This window comes from Rutilus rutilus, assembly GCF_951802725.1.
Source record: "Rutilus rutilus genome assembly, chromosome: 10".
Taxonomy (NCBI): Eukaryota; Metazoa; Chordata; class Actinopteri; order Cypriniformes; family Leuciscidae; genus Rutilus; species Rutilus rutilus.
The window spans coordinates 5,390,357-5,411,153 of NC_140215.1; the positions used below are offsets into that span (position 1 = coordinate 5,390,357).

A 20,797-nucleotide genomic window follows, 5' to 3' on the forward strand; every position below is an offset into this window, starting at 1 on the left:
CAAAGTTCTTCTGCAATGGAGAAAAATAAACTGAGCTTCATTCCAGCCTTTTTGTGGTGCCACAGAAAGTCAAAACACCTCTTTCTCTCTTTCATCTTTTTTTTATTTATTTATTTTTATTCACGGGTGACGCTGTAACATGAGGGTCATTCCTACTATGCAATATATTTTATGTGCTCATCATATGTGATTTAATAAATTGGATAAAATGTTCTTTGCACAATTTACAGATTTTAGTTAAATGTTCAACTTTAAAAGATAATTACAGAAATCAGTCATTTCAGAAAAAATTAACTTGTTGAGATCCTCATGTAAGTTACATGCTAGTCTTGCGTAGCCAGACCTTCAAACTAGCGGCAGATAGCAGCTTCCACTGGCCAAGGACCGCCCATTATGACATCTGACTGACATGTAAAGCAACCAATCACAGATTGTTTTGTTCAGAATCAAAAGTCGATATCCCTATAATACCAGTCCTGCCTGTAAAACTCTTGGACATATTTTAAAGAGTATATGCTGTGAAGTTCACACAGTCCATCCAGCGTTTAGTAGATCATAAGCGTTCATCACAGCTGTTAACACGACGGCTTTCTTTTTCCATGAGGGGGTTTGGCGTCACGACGGCTTTGTTGTAGACCGTTAAAGACCATGACACGCAGATGACGACTTCACAACTCCTGAAGATTTTCTAATTTTGTGTGCCTTGTGCATCAGACGTTCAGCCAACGGTCCGTGTCTGAAACGTCTGAGACTAGCTACATGCTAATGGCTAACTTTATTTCCATTTTTTTAGGCTATTGTGTAAACAATCAAGTTATAATTCATAAAGTTTTAGTGTTTGGAGTTCACCAGGTACTGCATAACAGGAATGACCCATACAAATTTTATTATATCTGTCAACCAAAAGCATTAACAATCAGGCGTTAACAGGCTGTGGCGTTCCTCACTGTTGTGTCATTTATTGCAGGAACAAGGCTAAGAACTGCATCTTGTGTGTTTTAACACGCACGACTAGTTTGTGTGTGCTCGCCAGGCAGTAGCTGATGACGCTGAGGTGAGGAGTGACTGAGAAGCAGGTGGTGAAAACTGATGATTATGGTTTTGTGTTCTGTGATCAGTGAATGACATCTGGCAGAAGTCACTCACTACACATGACCACACAGTCAACATCACAGACCTGCAAGTTAATGTTTGTGTTTATATATATGTATTGGAATCACTTCCACCTTATAGTGTCAGTAAAGCCTTTTTTTAATGGTTGTTCTTAAGACAATAAGACATTAGTCACTGGCCACAAGGTGGAGGTATTGTTAAAACAAAGCACAATCACCACTGCTGTGGTCAAGCTGTTGGTCAAGATTCCGAAATCTGTGCCGGATTGTATGGAATGACAGATCATATATATATATATATATGTATATATATTTAGTATATACTAATATACTAAAATACATATACACATACACATTTTATATAATTGTATTAATGAATCAAATAATTAATTAATTAATAAAAATAATACATTCAAATAGACTAAAATGTACTATATACTGTATAATTCTTTATATATTTATACATTTTTATTATTTAATAAATAGTTATGTATTTATGATCATTTATTTATTATTTATATAATGATACTACTTTTTATTAGTATAACAATGTTTATTATTACTATGTAGATGATAAATAAATGCTAATTAAATAATAATAATACTACTAAAAATAATTCCATCCATCCATCCATCCATCCATCCATCCATCCATCCATCCATCCATCCATCCATCCATCCATCCATCCATCCATCCATCCATCCATCCATCCATCCATCCATCCATCCATCCATCCATCCATCCATCCATCCATCCATCCATCCATCCATCCATCCATCCATCCATCCATCCATCCATCCATCCATCCATCCATCCATCCATCCATCCATCCATCCATCGTGTCTGTGTGATGGTAATTGCTCACACAGATCTTCACAGGAGGGGCCGAAATATCTAATCCCCTAAAGAGTTCACACGCTCCACGGCCTCCCCTCCGTACCCATCTCATAGCTAACAAGACACGGCATCTTCACAGCCACAACTGCCCCTCACCAAACAAACCTCCATTTTCCAGCGCGAACCGACACAAAGCTAAGTAATCATGGACTGAATGCCCTCAATAAAAACTAATATTTACAAGCGCTACCCGTTTGTCATCACCCTTTCTTAGAAAACGTGCACTATTCGTTCACAGATAAATACATATTAATGATGCGGTTGTATGTTCTTCACACGTATAAACTGTTTACCGATGATTGACAGTGCAGGCTGTAATTGTCTTAGTGTTTCCCACTGCTTGTGTTTGGTGTGTGCGTTTTATAATTTGCTTTGGAAATTTGTGTGTTTATGTTTTCTTTGGAAATTTTACTCTGCATAAAATTTACTCTACTAGTTTCCCAAATACTTGTCTGCCATTGGTCAGACTATTGGAACAGCAATTTTGTGCAGGACATATTGGGGCTTCAATTATTTCTTTATTTTTGTAGCCAACAAGCTATAGTTATATCACATCTGAAAGATACAGTATGTAGTAAAAGCCACAAAACGTGTTTTAATAGGGTTATCAATCCATCGATCACTATAGGAGGTTTACAAAAAAATTGACCATGAAAATTTTTTGGGCTTGAAACGTCATGTTGTATATATTTGTCCACATTTATTTTTCCACAGAACTTTTGATTTATTGGAGGCTGACTGAAAAAATATACTGACAATTAGACTATTTATTCATTGTAAAGACACAATTTTTTTTTTATTTTTATTTTTTTATTATAGGAGGTTCACTGAAAAAACATTCAACTCGAATCATTTGTTCGTTCGTTTATTCGTTCATTTATTAATCTAAAGCCACAAATCAATCTGTCTGTTTGTCTGTCTGTCTAACTGATGTAGATAGTCATTATATTGGGGAGACTCCTCTTGAAATCTGAATAGAAGTGGACACAATACAGCAGATGCACAGTGCCTTAGCTGACCACTAGTGATTGCTTCACTGTTGTTTGGCTTGTTTGTTATGCGGTGTGATGGCGTCCCTCAGGAGCCAGTGTAGTGGCGCGTGGTCCTGCCCACATCACTTCCTGTCCAGTTACGAGGAGGTGGACTGGGCCAGAGGTTACTATAGTTAGCTGCAGCAGGTTGTTTTGTTGTCTAGCTGGAACGTTTCCTGTGGGTGAGGACAGTGTGTTTCCTGTGCTGTGTGTGTGTGTGTGTGGGGATTTTCTCAAGGTGCTCACAGTCAGGACTCAGGACTCAGGTTCACATCCGACACATTCACAGCTGACCGGCACCGGGGAACAGTCTGTTCTGAGAGAGTGCTTCTATTTATACCCTCCTTCACATGACTTTGTTGAATTCAAGGCTTGTCAGGCATGCACACACCATCACACACACAAACATATTCCGCAGTTAAAGATTTCTGCACCACTAGTGCCACCAAACGAAATTGCAGTCTATTTTTTTCAGCATATCTATCTATCTATCTATCTATCTATCTATCTATCTATCTATCTATCTATCTATCTATCTATCTATCTATCTATCTATCTATCTGTCTATCTGTCTATCTGTCTGTCTATCTGTCTGTCTATTGTAGTGGGAAACAATTTTTTAATAGTGAATAAGAGACAAACATGGATCAATTGTCTTTAACAATTATTTATTCCCTTGCATCTATCTATCTATCTATCTATCTATCTATCTATCTATCTATCTATCTATCTATCTATCTATCTATCTATCTATCTATCTATCTATCTATCTATCTATCTATCTATCTATCTATCTATCTATCTATCTGTCTGTCTGTCTGTCTGTCTGTCTGTCTGTAACAACAAAAAATTGTAAAACAAAATTGCGGAACAATCATTGAGATTGTAGAAATCCTACTGTATGGCTTTGTGTGAGGAACAGACCGAAAGTCGATATTCACTTATAATCCCTCCCCCCGGCAAAGCTTAGATTAAAAAATGGTGCATTGATGATGGTCACACCAGGATTGATGTCATTGACAGCCGCCAACTCAAATATGTGGAATGGAGAATGGAATTAGAGAGTTGCAGCGGAAGGGGAAGATTTGCAATAAATAATTACATTTATTTAGTTCCTCGCCCCAAAGTTATCATACGACTTTTCACTGAGCATTCAGTCATCATGATTGGGAATTTGGGGGACTTTTCATCATTCTCTACTTGCAAACCATGAATCTAATAAGCTACAAAAAAAGTTTGTGGATTTAGCTTGAAAGCTTTAACAATTAAAAAACATAAATCAATTTGTACAATAACAGTATGTTGGCTCATATAATGACACATACAGTGTGTCTGTGTGTGTGTGTGTGTGTGTGTGTGTGTGCTGGCGGAGATGAATTTGACTCGTCGAGGCAGGAGCTTGATGTTCTCTCCTCAGGGCACCATGTCACACAGCTTTCGCCAAATGAAAACATGGTCACCGCTCAAGGGGACAGTAAATCTACCTCCTTTAATGGAGGACGTGTTCACAGAATGTCCTGTGACAAGTCTGCCCACAGACGTGTTATTTAATACCTGTCGGTGCATAGAAAAGAGCAGCCTCTCCCTTATATCTCACCTCTATCTGTCTTTCACACTTTAATTTAAACCTGAAAACAACAGGAGATGATGTTGAGAGGTGTTCAGGGCATTCATTAAAGCGCTCCCCCGCTGCTGGTTATGGGGTTGTGACCCGTCTGGCCTTTAAATTTCAAGTGGCTCTCACCCCTGACACATTCACCCCGTGCTAATTCTGCTCATGGCAGTGAGGTTTGAAGAGCTAATGCATGCAGGCCCGGGCTCTGTGTTTAACCCCCTCCCACAGGCCAGCCTTTTGCCATTTTGATGCCTGGGTACAGATTTATAGATGTACCACCTTGGTAACCATGGGAAACCGTGTTAAGTGGCTTGGCTTGAATAGCATTGGCTTATCTACTTTACAGCAGTACTGACATACTGGAAAATACATTTCTGACCACTAGGGGTGCAAAAATAGATTTTTAATATATATATATATTAATGACACATACATTATATATTTATATATATATAATACACTGAAAAAATTTCTAACCCTCCCAAAGCAAAAATTTCAAGTGACCGATAACATCTAAATTTTTCAATTGGCCCAAGTGAAATTCTGTAAATTATAAAATTAAATGTACAGATTTTCACTTGGGCCAATTGAAATTTACAGAATTTCACTTGGGCCAATTGAAAAATTTAGATGTTATCGGTCACTTGAAATTTTTGATTTGGGAGGCTTAGAATTTTTTTACAGTGTATGTATGTATATATATATATATATATATATATATATATATATATATATATATATATATATATATATATATATATATATATATATATATATATATATATATATTAATGACACATTATGTGTGTGTGTGTGTATACATACATACATACATACATGCGTTTATTTGATCTAATAAATCATTCTAATATGCTGATTTGCTGCTCAGGAAACATTTATTATTATTATCAACGTTGAAAACAGACTTTTTTTTCCCAGTATTCTTTGATGAATAGAAAGTTTAAAAGAATAGTATTTATCTGAAATAGAAAGCTTTTGTAACATTATACACAACCTTTCAAAAGTTTGAGGTCAGATGCTTTTACATTTTTTTTTGGAAGGAAATTAAAGAAATTAATACTTTTATTCAGCAAGGATGCATTAAATTGATAAAAAAATATTAAGTAAAGACGTTTATAATGGCACAAAAGTTTTCTATTTCAGATAAATGCTGTTCTTTTGAACTTTCTATTCATCAAAGAATCCTAAAAAAAAGAAAAGAAGCATTTTCACTAATTTTGGGGGAAAATATGCTGAATGAATTTAAACGTTAAAATGGATTAACTAGAGCGGAGAGTATCTCAGTTTTATTGAGTTGTGTTGTGACAGCAGCTAATTATATTTTACACACCTTGGCTTTTGACCTCGTAGATTCAAACACGCTGTGTTGATGAACATGTAAATAAGGCCTCCTATTCTAATAATGTCATGTCAGAGCCATGTGTGGGTGGCGGGGATGATCGTCTGGTCAGGCAAGCTTGGAAACTTCTGTAAATGATCAACATGGATGTTAAGAGTCTTCTCTTTAACTGTAGCCCTGTGTGAGGCACCGGTTAAACTTTGACCTCGGAAAAAGCGTGAAGGAAAGAAAAACAATGTCGGGCTCCTAGCACACTGCATGTTGTCCGACGATCGCATCCCCCCAGGAGAATCTCGCAGAAAAGTGTGTGCGAGAATGCATGCGTTTCCTTTCCATGGCTAACAATGCAGCTCAGGAAATATGTCAGAACAAAGGCCAGACATCCAGGCTCTTGTTCTCAGTGTGCACTGCTGAGGAGGGCTGGGATACACTCATAGGCAGAACCGTGAATCCAGTTCAGCTGTATGATAAGAGTGAGGCTGGACTGGTTGACACCTGGAGGTTCTTCTTAGACTCACGGGACAGAAGGCTGTGCGATGTCCCTCTGGACGGTGAGTTGCTCGTTGACCTCTCTATCTCTCCATATGGGCGACGTGGAGCATTACAGACTTATGACTAGTGAGAATTGATGACAGAATGTGTAAAAAAAGACATTTACTTTATACATAATATACAGTGCTGTTTTTTTTTTTTATCCTGGAAATAATCAAGAAAAGACATACTTAATAATCTGCACTATTTCTAGGTCACTTATCTAAAAATGATCATGTTAAACTTTTTATACAGATTATGAGATGTTCTTGCAGTCTGGAGTAATAATGCTGAAAATTCACAGGAAGAAATTACACTTTAAAACAGAAAACATAAAATATTACTCGTTTCACGGTATTTTCTGGTCAAATTAATGCAGCTTTAGTGAGTTAATGAACATTGCTGTATTAAATTAGAAACAGGGTTCTTACGATCATGGAAAACATGGAAATGTAAGATTTGTATGTATTGCTTTTGCCATGGAAACAAATAAAATCTTAAATCATGGAAATGTTTAGAAAGTTCTAGAGTGAGAATACATTTTCCTGGTTCTGCTCTGCTGTAAAATATGTGAGTGAACAGTGTCGTTTTTTTTTTTAATGAATTGGTCAAACCGATACACAGAATGGTCAGAATTATTCATTAGCAAATTAATCTGAATCAAAGGTATTTCAAAAATCCATATGGAGAGTGTAGTAGAGAATGTATTTTTTATTAGTGGCCTTAGACGTTTGGACCCCTCTGTAGTTTCAGAGAATGTAGATTTATTAAGGTTGATATAAGGACCGGAAATACATTTTGTTGTATTTTGATGTATATTATTAAGTGAAGTAGTGTATTAAAACTGAGTTTGAAATACGTTTTTTTTGACTAGGGTTGAAAAGTGGTAATGGATCATGATGTGTTATTTCAGCATGACCCGTAACATTACAAAACGAAGGCTACGACTGTGATAATACAGATATTTAAATCACAGCCCCTCAGGCTGTGTTTTTCAGCTCTTGTCTTATCTGACTCTGAATCTGGGTTAGGAAAAACAAGATACAAAGTGTAACCAACACGGCTCCAAGTCCCGACATGTCAGTGAGGTTTGCTACAGGACAGGTAGAACAACAAACCAGTGACGATGTTCTTGTTTACTACTACAACCAATGCAGCACCTCTTACAGATTGCCACAGTCTGGGATCATTGTTTGTCTTTTTTGCTGGAGGGCATGAGCGTTTCACAGTTTTCCTGTGCTGTCTAAATGCGTTTGTTTGTGAATGGGGTGAATCTGGTGTCAGCTTAAGATTGCCAAGTTGCTCAAAATTGATTTCTGGCTGCTGCTAAGTGGGACAGGATTTTTCAAAACCATTCATGTTGAATGAATGGTGCCTCTAGGATAAAATAATGGGGTTTCCATTCCTTGTAAACTGTTTTTGGTCTTGTTGTTGTTTTCTAGCACCTAGGCTTGAGCAAATGTACCCGCAGAAATGACATCATATAATCGTGTTATTGAAAATGTTTTTTTTTTTTTTTCAGTGCACTGCAAAATATTCCTTTAACAAATGTAAAGTAGAAGTAGTAAATGTAGAAGTAGCTTGAACAAAAAGTTTTTAGCAGGAGTAGTCAAGATTACTCTAAATGTTGCTAACAAAAGTTGCTTTATTGACCTTATTTACTCAAATCCCAACTTTCCAAATTGAGCCATCTAAACAATGTTTTGCAAGGTCCCATTATGCATAGCACCTTGAAATAATAATGTGGGAAATATTATTAAAAAATTATCATTGCTTTTACATTTTACTGGCTTAATTTATGCTGCTGTAGCTGTCATATAGTTTAGAGTTCCTATTTTTACTTAATTAAAATTGTTTGATCTCATTGTGTTTGACATTGCATTGAGGTATCTGTGCAGTTTAATATATTTACCTATCGGTGTAATATGTTTGCCAGTTTTAAGAGGCAAATAATGCCCATGTCTTGTAGTGAGCATTGAAAATCAAACATAATGATAAAAGAGTTTTCAAATGGAGTTTTCAAAAAAAAGAGTTAATGGTTTTTGAGTTTTCAAAAGTTGTTAGTTGACTTAACTTAAATTAACTGCATAGGTTGACTAAGTCATTTTTATTTTACAGTGTAGGTTATACAGTAATATTTGATTATTACTGTAGTTTGGTGGATAAATGCACAGTTCTGTCATGAAACTCTAGATGGCGCAGGCTGATAGGACCTTAACTCAATCTGCGTGCAATCACATCATTCTCTATAGGGCACAGCTGATTGGTTCCTACTGTATTCAGTAGCCAATGAGCTCGCTGCTCAACCTTCAAATATTTGGTCAGCATTTGCTGTAGCAGTCCAGCGCACTTTCAGAAACCCTCCACCTTCCCCAGCTCCACCTGTATTGATCTGCTATGGGTAATTCATGTATGCCATATTGTACAGCAGCAGCATGTCTTACAGCAGCGTGTTGTGTATGTATTGGCAGTAGCAGCTGCAATAACCAACAGCATCAGCAGTGTAGCAGATCTATTCCAGCAAGACCAGACATCTAAACATTGTCATAACCATTACTATGCCAAACACTCAGAGTTGTCATGACAGAAATTGTAGATTAGTCATAATAATTGGTGTTTCACCAATTCTATACATTGTAATTGCTGTGCAGTTTGAAGGACAAACAAAAACCTTTTACATTGGGTGGAAGGAACTTTAAACAACAGTCCTGTCATTAGGACTCTTCCCCACATTGTCTGCTTAGTCCATTTAACATCAGTTGCCACCACTCATGTTGGTTGGTCTGAGGAAATAAGCTGCCGATGTACAAGAGTTCACCAGCAAAGGTTAGAAGCACAGACCATAACAAAGAGTCAGATGACCGATCCATGAAAAGCTTGAGGGCTTTGACAGTGCTGGCATGGCTTCGGCACAACTGTTTTGATGTATCTTGATGGCTTTGTGTTGTGAATGTCTCAAATTCCTGGTCACAGTTCCTGCAGGTCATTGAACCTGGGTCTATTTAACCCTCAGGATGGTCTTTATGTGCACTTCACACTATAGGAGCCCACAAGTGAAGCGTGTCTGCACAAGTGAGGCATGTCTCCTCGGTCGGGTCCTGCTGGAGGTTCTTCCTCTTAGTGACAGGCTTTATGGACTCAGACTGTGGATCAAAACAACAGCTTCTTCTACAATCACTGGATGGCGTTGCAGAGCTACTGGCCAAAACAGTGACCTTTGAATTTTCTCTTGGGAAAGAGGTGGTACGGCTTCTGTTTCCATATTGTGAGTCTTTAATGAGAATTGTCGCAGAAATATTTTGGCTCAACAATGATCCAAAGCTCTTTTTTTGTGGCTGGATCTCTCAAAAAGTTACTCAAAAATAAATTAAAATGGCTGAATGATGAATTGGTTAAAGTCAAAATATATATCCTATTACCAGCACGAATACAGATTACAGAGATTTCCCCTATCCTTCATCTTAGACATCCTTATCTGTCACTGAGCCTTATATTTGTTTCAGAACAGATATCTATTTGATTCATTCATAGAGTGGAGTATTACGAGTAATATATATATATATATATATATATATATATATATATATATATATATATATATATATATATATATAGTAGGTGTTTATTTTCTTCACTGTCTTGCTCTTTCTCTTGGAAGCCTACACAGTATTCTATCTCATAATAGCTTTGATATGATATTTGTGTGTGTGATTCAAAGTCATCCATGGAGCAGGTTATAGTGGGACGGGCTCTTCCCTCCCTCTCCCGGCTTAATGCTTCAGTCACGGGCCAAAACTCTCAGCCTCTGGCAGTGCGGCACACTGCAATGTTCCAGCTAGGAGAGTAATGGGATTAGCTATCTCTTACATAAAATGCTCCCCTGGCAGCCCTGCATGCCCCTCGGCCATTCATCAATGTGGAAAGACACAGCAGTTATGAATACAGTGGAACCAGAATGCACTAGAGAACAAACGCAGATCTCATTGCAGTGCAGTAAATGAGTTTAGAGCGCAAAAGAGCGTTGTGTTTTCACAGGCATTACTGTATCGATGATCTTCAAACATTCTGATAGGAGTTCATTCTAATTTCAATAGGTTTCTATTTTTGCCAAACATGATACTTTGTAAGAAATGCAAAGTTTGAAAATGTATTAACACTCAGCAGCATTGAAAGTTAAATCGATAGCTGTGGTGTCATCGTAATATTTGCATACTGAATTGATTGGCTCTTTTTTTTGTACACATTTCCATACTGAATTGTAATTTGGTCTTTTTTTCTCATAGCACATCAACAGAACACAAAATGCATGCTGTGGAGATATTAAAATAGGCAGAAATGAGTGCGCACTATTAAATATCCATTATTGACCTGAATGATTATCAGCTGATAATCAATGTATTTTGCTTCCCTGGTAAGGTGAATGTTATAACAATAAAGCAGTGTGTGTTTGAATTTATACCCCAAGTATGTTGTGCAAGGAATGGTCATCATCTTCTAACACCTCACAGATTCCCATGAGGAACAGCCAGACCTCACATAACAATGGATGGTGTTTGAATGAGGGATGAGAGAGACTTACTGAGAGAGTCCCTCAATGGCTTTTTACTGCTTCATTCCCTTTTTTCTTAATGGAGAGGATGTGCAAGCACAACCTTCATTAAATGCGTAGATGATTGCATAGCAGTCTGGGGGTCGAGCCTGCATGACCCCGTTATGCCCCTCTCTTTCAAGCATTGTCCCTGTGGGGGAATCCTCGGGAGCTGATTAGAAACATCCTCCATTAGAAGTAAGGACCTCAACATGTCACAGCAGTGACCAAATCTGCTTTCAAAATGCTACATACACTGTATGTGGAATCAGATTAGCCTAATGATTTATTACATTTTTTAAAATGTAATTTAATTAATTCATTAATTAATTTTTATACTACACATACTTTATGTGGAATCAGTGTAGCTTAATGTTTTGTTTTGTTTTATTTTATTTCATATATATAATATGGGCGGGAAACGCTGCCTGGCATAGGTGAAGGTTCCTTCGTAAGGATGAATCTCCGTTAGGCTGTATGCTTGGGTTCCCACACTCCCTCTGATTAGCTTCCATTCAATAGCGGGCTTAAACAAGCACTTGTTCAGGTGGAGGAAGAGACCCCATGAGCCATCTCAGAGCTTTGATAAGACACTGGCACCAAATATCCTGAGTGAAGAGAGTTGAAGAGGATATTCTTCCCCGTTTTCCTCCTCTTTTGCCTTTTCTTTCCCTCCCTTTCCCCTCCTTTGTGCAGGTTCTTAAAGGCCCACACAGAAATGTTCAATTTCGAGACAAAAGGAGTCCAATTAAAGCTTCATTGTGGGGCTGGTGCGGCCCAGGATACTTTGGCTAATCCTGCTACCCCTCCTCCTATTTTCTTTTCTTCCTCTCTCTCAGTTTGAGAGTGTTCAGTTGTGATAAAATTATGTTTTGCCTCATGCCAGGCCTTTTTGGGATAATCTGCATTGGCTGATGATAACACGTCCATTAGGCCGAGTAACAGAAGTAGTAGTTCCCCCTTCCATGCATTTCAAAAGCAATGAATAATGCACGTTTCTAATGGGGTTTTTTGTTGGGGTTTTTTGGGTGATTTTTAAGTTAATATTGTGTAAAATAAGTGAGATAATTGCTGTATCTCAAATTGTATTATGCAACAACAACAAAAAGTACATGCCAGTATTTTCAGTCTATTGACAGTACTAAATATATTAATATTCATGTATTTGCTTTGAAACTTTTATTTTAGAATTATTTATGTACTATGGTATTTGTTAAGATTTAGAATTGGCTTTTATATTTTGTTAATTTTAATACTGCTTTTGTGAATTTGATTAGTTTCTGTTTTTCTTTAAATATTTCTATTTAGCTTTAATTTATTTTTATTTCAGTCTTAGTGATTTCAGTACTTCAACTTTATTTCTTTTCAGTTTGTTGCCAAGGTAATTTTAATTTTAATTGTATATTGTATTTAATTTTATTTCAGCCTAAATTGAATGGAATTCATATATTTAATATTTAATAAATGCAAAAATAAACCTTCTTTAGCATATGCTAAATTAATAAATGTGTTATAGTTAAAATAATTGTGATATTCATTAAGATTAATTTTATGTATGGTCTGCGACATTATTGGGAAATTATTGTTAATATTTATTTGATTTATTATCTAGCCCTGTTATCCTTTCTACTCTTTTTTAAAATAGTATCAGCCATTGAAAAGTCTTTATCAGTCTAATGCTAGCGTTTAAGGACCATCAAATATCCCATCACTAATGTCAGCATTTTTTGCGTTCTACATGCATATGTTCCTGTGAGCAAATGCTCTGGGTTGCTTAATGTCCTGTATTTTATGCATGGATGCATGTTTTCAAGGGCATGTTTTCAAATCTGGATCCTTTGAATGAGAAATTTCTATTCATTAGTCAGACGCTTGTCATGTGTCTCCATTTGTAGACTGTTCAATCCTCTGAATGGCTTTAGGATCAATAGGAGGAGGTGAAAGGGTAATTGATTTCATCGGTCACTGATGTTATGTTGAGGTTTGCATCTATTTGTATATGTAAGAACTGGTACAGAGGTGTATTAATGTGCAGAAAGTGATATTGCTTTGGTTTAATATTATTCTCACTGTAATATACACTAAACTGAGCATTACGGTTAAGGGAAACCTATAGATATGCCTATATAGAGTGTTTCAAATCAGTCACTCAGCATATCATATGATGTCATGGTGGTTCGCCAGACCTCAACATTCTTGTACTGACATACAGTAGCTATGAGATATGAGAGAGTTAAAATTGAAAATGAACCTCCTTTTTGCTGTGCGCACAGAAAACGGGTCTGCGGAAGTTATTCTAGAGGGAGTTATTCATTTTCCTCAGTGAATAGCATGTATGGGACTGAGTGTAGCACTGGCTCATGGTGCAGTATCTATAAAAAACATCAGCCGTAGGGCACACACACACACACACACACACAAAATCTAATTTGATTAAGCACAGCCACTCTCACTGTTTTTCCCACAGCATGCTGAGCAAGCTTAACGGATGGATACAGGGTCGGCGCCACGAGGGGGCCCCAGGGGGCCTGGCCCGGCCACCTAGGTTACTGTGCCCCCTCACCTCTGGTCAGCACACCACCATGCCTCGGAGCGCGATTTCATCCGTTGAGACTCAGCAACAGGCATGGTGACGGTTCCACTGTGCCCTCTTATTCCTGACATATAATTAACTACATATTGTCGCTGTCGCCTGTCGGGTGGAAACCTCGTATATCCAAATTTGGTCAATTTCATATTTTTTCACAAATTGATGCTATTGGTCAGTCCCCACGTGGTACTGTTATTTTTACAAATTATTAACCAATCTAAAGTGTTGAAAATAGCTTGAGAGCAAATCTCTTAACTCCATTGGACACTTAACTGTCTGAGAATCCTCATAACTCCACCTCTTCCTCACTCCGCGGCGGGCGGGAGGCTCGCGGCATTTTGTCTCCTCAGGATTGAAAAGTCACAACGATTAAGAAGTCCTCGTCGAGCAACACGTAAAGCAAGCCTTAACTCTGATTTTATCTGTGTTAAACTCTATTTTTTACAGTCTATGGTTAAACTATGATATCAGTTATTGATGTATTTTAAATGTCTACTTATTACTAGGCTTATTATTACTAGGCTTATTATACGTGTGCATTGAAGTTTTAAAATGTATCTAATATAATACTTGAATTGAATTAAATGTTTTGGATACCAGCATTAAATTATTGTTTTTATTATTTTACTGACTCGAAGTTGGCACTGTGCATGTAAAATACCCCAAGTAGCAAGGTTTTTATTTATGGGAGAAAAAAGGTAGGTCTACTGGTCTAATTTCCGCCTATTAGACAGCCTAACGTTAGTCAGCTCATCGTTTTTTGTTCTGCTTCACTTATAGCTCTTAAACCTTTAAAATGGAGTTTAGGAAGATGTATGTAACCAGTCGTTAGCTTTGGTTAACTACTGAAGCCTTTTCTCTTGTCAAAAGGCTCAACGCGACCGCTGACTTTGTTTGCATGCAGATTAATTTCCGCCTATTTTAGACAGCCTAGTATTTTGGTATTGCATGCATCACTCATATCGATTAAACATGATTTTGGGGAAATGTTGTGTTAATGTTGGTACACAACAGTATAGGATAGCAATATAAGGTATAACACCAACTTTAACGATACAATGTTTAATAACTAAAAAAATATGCCGTTTTTTTAATTTCCTGAGAGATACGAGGATTCCGCCCGACAGCGACGATATATATAGGCCTATTTAAAAAAAAAATATATATATAGCCTATATATTTTTTCTTTTTGTAAATTAATTTAGTTTTACTAGAATAAAATCAGCTTTGCAACTTTGCATTTTCACTTGCGACAGGCGATTAAATAAATTACGTCACTAGCAGCTCGTTAAGTATTTTTTTTTTTCAGTCAACTTCTACTCTTTATTCATAATCTGTATTCGTCTAAAACACCTAACGTGCTTGATCATTCAAGCAATCATGGATTTATAGAGGTTGTTGTTGTTTTAATTAAAAGTGGGTGTATTATTATTATTGAGGGTGGGAGAGGTATGCCCCCCCAGTGACACAACGAGGCCCCCTCGTTCCATATGTCCTGGCGCCGACCCTGGATGGATATTAAAGGCCGTTCACATCCTTTACCTCTTGTCTTTGTTGGTCGATTTCAATTAAGCAACAAAAAATTGGGCTATATTGCAATTAAAATGATATCTTTGGTTATGCATGAGGATGCAAATATCTTCCTTCAACCTGCAGTGCAGCATGGGACTGTGTAATTACTTTATCTGCTAATGCAGTTTTTTGGTTGCTGGGGTATTTTTGTTTTCATGTTTTCTGAGTAGTTTAAATGCAGTGTATGTGATTGATGGTTGTGAAATGATCATTCGTTCCACCTCTTCCCAAACGTGCTCAAATGGATTGAAATCTGGTAACTGTGGCGGCCATTTGAGTATAGTGAACTGATGGTCATGTTCAAGAAACTAGTTTGAGATGATTTGAGCTTTGTGGTATGACGTATTATCCTGCTGGAAGTTGCCATCAGAAGATCATAAAGGGATGGACATGGTCAGCAACAATACTCAGGTAGGCTGTGGCGTTTAAACAATGCTCAATTGGTACTAAGGTGCCCAAAGTGTGCCAAGAAAAAAAATCACACCATTACACAACCAGCAGCCTGAACCGTTAATACAAGGCAGGATTGATCAATGCATTCATGTTGTTTATACCAAATTACTGTTTATACTGAATGTCGCTGCAAAAATTAAGATTCATCAGACCAGGCAACGTTTTTTCAATCTTCAATTGTCCAATTTTGGTGAGCCTGTGTGAATTTTAGTCTCAGTTTGCTGTTCTCGGCTGACAAGAGTGTCACCAGTGCGATCTTCTGCTGCTGTAGCCCATCTTCTTCAAGGTTGGACGTGTTGTTGGTTCAGAGATGCTCTTCTGCAGACCTCGGTTGTAACAAGGGGTTATTTGAGTTACTGTTGCCTTTCCATCAGCTTGAACCAGTCTGGCCATTCTCCTCTGACCTCTGACATCAACATGGCATTTTCACCCTCAGAACTGTCACCCTCTGTAAATCATAGAGATGATTATGCGTGAAAATCCCAGTATATCAGCAGTTTCTGACCAACAACCATGCCACGTTCAAAGTAACTTAAATCACCTTTCTTCTCCATTTCTGATGCTCAGTTTGAACTTCAGTAGATCATCTTGACCATGGCTATGTCCAAAGTCACCGCATTCATCCAATTAATTTAAAACATCAAATATTTATTAGGCTGATTATTGTAGAGTTTGTTGTACTGCCTTTGGTAACACTTTATTTCGATAGTCCACATTCTACTAACTATAAGTAACTTTGCAGCTACATGTCAACTATCAGTCATTAGAGTATTAGTAGACTGATACATCCTCTATTTAACATCTGCTAACTCTTTATTTTGTTGGTCCCCCAACAGATAATCTACTGACTATAAGTAGCTTGGCAACTACAAGTCAACTTATTCTCCTAACAGTCTACTGACAGTCTACTACAGTCTACCAATACTCTAATGAGAGTCAGTTGACATGTAGTTGAAAAGTTACTTATAGTTAGTAGAATGCATAAAGTGGATTATCGAAATAAAGTGTAACCCTGCCTTTAACTCATGATAATTTTAATATCATGCACAGTGCAGATGTGGGGTTGTTTATTAGCTCAGGAACAGCGTCAGGTAGATAAACGCTCTCTTCAGGGGCCTGCCCTTTCCTTTTCACTATCCTAAACAATGACCATAAAACAATGAAAACTAAGCACAGTGTCTCTCCTGACTTCCCAGAAAAACCCAGGTTTCGAGGAACAAACACGCTTCTAAGTTTTAGTTTTTTTCAGCTCAAACAGGAAGCTTCTCCATTCCCCACCCAGCTGTCTCCTGCCTTTTCATGTCCGACACTATCAGAGCGCTTCTGTAGAAAACACGGATCTTGTGTGTGTCATGCGATCGTGTGTTTGATGTCCTGAAGGCATTCACACTTATCAGAGGAGATGGCAGCGTATCATTTCTCTTTCTGTAATGGAAGATAACGCAGCTGTCAAAACTGTATTTTTTCCAGTTTTTGGATGAAAGCGTGAAGTGTTCTCTGGAAAACAGGACACAGCAGAGACCCACCCAGGCCGAGGTTATGTATCCACACGTTTGCAGATTTCCCAGATTTTTTATTTTTTCTCTCCATCTCATTTCCCCCTCACAAAGCGAGCAGAGCCACATCCTCTATGATTTTATGAGTAATACACAGAGACACTGAGCGAATGGTTGCATCTGATGGAGATCTGTCCATTATTTTTGTGATGAACTAATTTAATATGGACATCTGCAGGGAGTGGTATGGTTTGTGTTGAGATGGTGCACATTTTTAGGGGGTTAGGGATTGGTCTTAGCCATGTAAAACTGCTGAAAAATCCAGTTTTAACCAGCCTAGGTCGGATAAACCAGTCTCTCCGCCTGCTCGAGCTGGTTAGGCTCATCTGTTTTACTAGTTTTGGGTTTTTGTGTACTTGTCACTGTTTGACTTGGCTGGTAAACCAGCTATGACTTGCAAACTACCTTAGGATGTTTTATTTAGTTTTTCTCTACAGCAAGAAGTCTCTTTTTGTTCACAAAGACTGATGCTCATATATGCAGCATTACAGTAAATATTATTACAATTTAAAAGTACTGTTTTCTATTTGAATGTATTGTAAAATATAATTTATTTCTGTGATGCAAAGCTGCATTTTCAGCATCATTACTTCAATCTTCAATGTCACATGATCCTTCAGAAATCATTCTAAAATGCTGATTTGCTGCTGAAGTAATATTGTGTAATAATAATACAGTTGTGCTGCTTCATATTTTTGTGGAAACCGTGATGCATTTTTTTCAGGATTTTTTGATGAATAGAAAGTAAAAAAAAAGAAAAGATTTATTTGAAATAGAAATCCTTTGTAACATTGCATGTCTGCAAAATTCACTGCAACATTGTGTCACTTTATTTCGTTTATGGCATGCATGTGAGGAAAAGTTGTTCCTAATCTACAACTATTTTCATGTTGCTTTTGTGCACTTTGATTTGTATGATATCAGTATTTCCAGAAAAAGGGCTGTTGTGTGACATCCTAAATCAACATCCCATTTTGTACAGTGTGCATATTGTGAAATGATACTGGCTGTGCTAGTCTGGCACAGAACCAGACTCGCTCTATCTCCCACTGCCAGTCCGGTCTGAAACCACCACTGAATTAGTCACAGTCCGCTCAGCATCCTATCCAAAAACTGTACCCCCTCCATTTTTCCCAGTGTTCTCAAAAAGAGACTATAAACTGATTCTGTTCTGTCTCAATAAAACAGGCATTCATGCAGAAGATTAAAGGTGTTTGATCATAGGCACATGCCGTATCCACTTCCAGCTTTGTAATGGATGCATGCTGCATTTACCTGAGAGGAAATTGATACAGTGGACTATAGCAGCATAAAAACCTCATACGTGACTGATTTGTATGGGATTCTGTTGATTTCTTTAGTTTAAGCTAAACACAGGCTACTAGTATAATAATAGTGCAATTTAATTTCAAACATTTTTATGTTTTTTAGTATTGGGTTGTAAGTATATCTCAAATATGTTTTTGTCACAATGCATTATTGGATTGCTGTTAGCCAAAAGGTATTTTAGATCAGTGGACAATTATGATGCCTTACATTCATACTTTAGCTTTGAATACTGATGTGATTGTTGTATTATGGGATGGTGCAGTTCTACATGTCCTCTGAGTTTTTCATTGGCCATATTTGTCATGTTGTAAAACTGAGGCATCAGCTGTTTCTCCTCAATTCTTCATCTGCTATAAAAACCCTGTGCTTGTTTTGACATTTAGATTTAAGATTCTATATATACTTTCTGCATTCATTCATGGCTAATATTTCATCTACTGCTCTTTTAGTTCATATCGCTCTCTCCATGAGCATAATGTACCCGTCAGATGTGACTGCGGGTCTGTTGTGATTGTGAAATCTGTTATTCTTAATATTCCTAATGAGAGCGTTTACTCAGACAGGCAGAAACGTCCCACAGGGTCAAGAGCAAGCCCATTTTGCAATTTGTTAGAGCTAGTCAATCTTAATTATGCTTCTCCTTCCTGTCCTAACAGGATCTCCCTGGGGTGCTGTACTCCATTTCATCTGCTCATTTCTACATGTCATTTTCCATTGTACCCGTGGATGTGATGTTATGGCATCTTGAATCAAAGTGATGTGTCCGCTATAGGGCTGGGTGATATATGTATTCACAATACATTTAAATTTTGCTTAAAGAAAATTAAGCCCATTTTTCAATCCTTTAAGATTTTGCATTTTTCATTACGGTAATGCAAAATCTCATCTTTCATTGCTGTACTGCAATATATGTGTATAATATATGTACACTATGTGTTTAATATACATACACAGTATATTTGCATTTTTACAAATATTGACAAATGTTTTAATAGTGTCTCTGATGTAAACTTCAGTAGCAAAAACAAAAGTTCGTAAGTTCAATTCATTTTCATGAATCAGTTCACACTCTATTCCAATGAATTACACCCCAAAAGGTAGTAAATACAAGTAAAAATATATGTAGGTAAATATAGCTTTTTATTTTGGTTCTATTCTATTCAATTCAATTCAATTCAAATTTATTTGTATAGCGCTTTTCACAATACATATTGTTTCAAAGCAGCTTTACAGAAAGTGCATTTCAGAAATGTACATAGAAAAATACAGTTAGTTAATCATGTATTAATTTAGGGCATAAACATATCGCCAGCGTCGAGTCGTCTCTTCACAGGCGTCGAGTCGTCTCTGCACGGGTGTTGGGGCATCTGTAGTTTCCATGGGAGGCTGATATAATTAGCGTAGCTGCTGTTCATAATATTAATGCATTCAATCTGATTCAACTGTAGTATAAAAGGTAGTATTATGTGAATGCTTGGCTAAAGAGATGCGTCTTTAATCTAGTTTTAAACTGGGACAGCGAGTCTGAGTCTCGAACTATTCTATTCTATTCTATTCTATTCTATTCTATTCTATTCTATTCTATTCTATTCTATTCTATTCTATTCTATTCTATTCTATTCTATTCTATTCTATTCTATTCTATTCTATTCCTCCATTGGTTTTACTGCGTTCCCTGTTCAATCCAATGGAAAAATTGTTAGAAAATGAATTTTCTTTATTAGACAGTTTTAGAGTTTGATTTGGGAAAAAACTAAACAAAAACATCACACTGTCATATTGATTGTGAATCTTCATTGAATAATTCAACGTTTCTTATGCACAACAAATTCGCAAGCTACAGCAAGGTCTATTCTATTCTATTCTATTCTATTCTATTCTATTCTATTCTATTCTATTCTATTCTATTCTATTCTATTCTATTCTATTCTATTCTATTCTATTTGTCCATTGGATTTACTGTGTTCTTTAGTGAATTCAATGGAATAGTCGTTAAAAGATGCATACAGTATGCTTTATTAGGCAGTGTTAGTGTTTGATTTGAATTATGCACATCACTTACATCAGAAAGGGTCGGTTTGTCATTTGAGATTTACCAGAGAGTTACCAGTCAGTTTTTGTTTGTATCCAAGACTAGTGTTGTGGTAATTTTGGTCTTGGTG

At 37.0% G+C, this 20,797-nt stretch overlaps 1 protein-coding gene across 6 annotated transcripts in view; it reads left to right on the top strand.

Moving 5' to 3' along the window:
• The window catches only part of tns1b (tensin 1b), a 224,740-nt gene that overhangs the window by 22,336 nt on the left and 181,607 nt on the right, over window positions 1-20,797 (top strand). For 3 of the 6 annotated variants that reach the window (XM_084421598.1, XM_084421599.1, XM_084421600.1), the window contains exon 1: window positions 6,219-6,567. The exons of the other annotated variants lie outside the window; for them this stretch is intronic. In XM_084421598.1, the coding sequence (XP_084277724.1) occupies window positions 6,553-6,567 (15 nt within the window). In that variant the 5' untranslated portion in view covers window positions 6,219-6,552. Of the gene's footprint in view, window positions 1-6,218; window positions 6,568-20,797 lie in introns of those variants that run through there. 6 annotated transcript variants of the gene reach the window in all.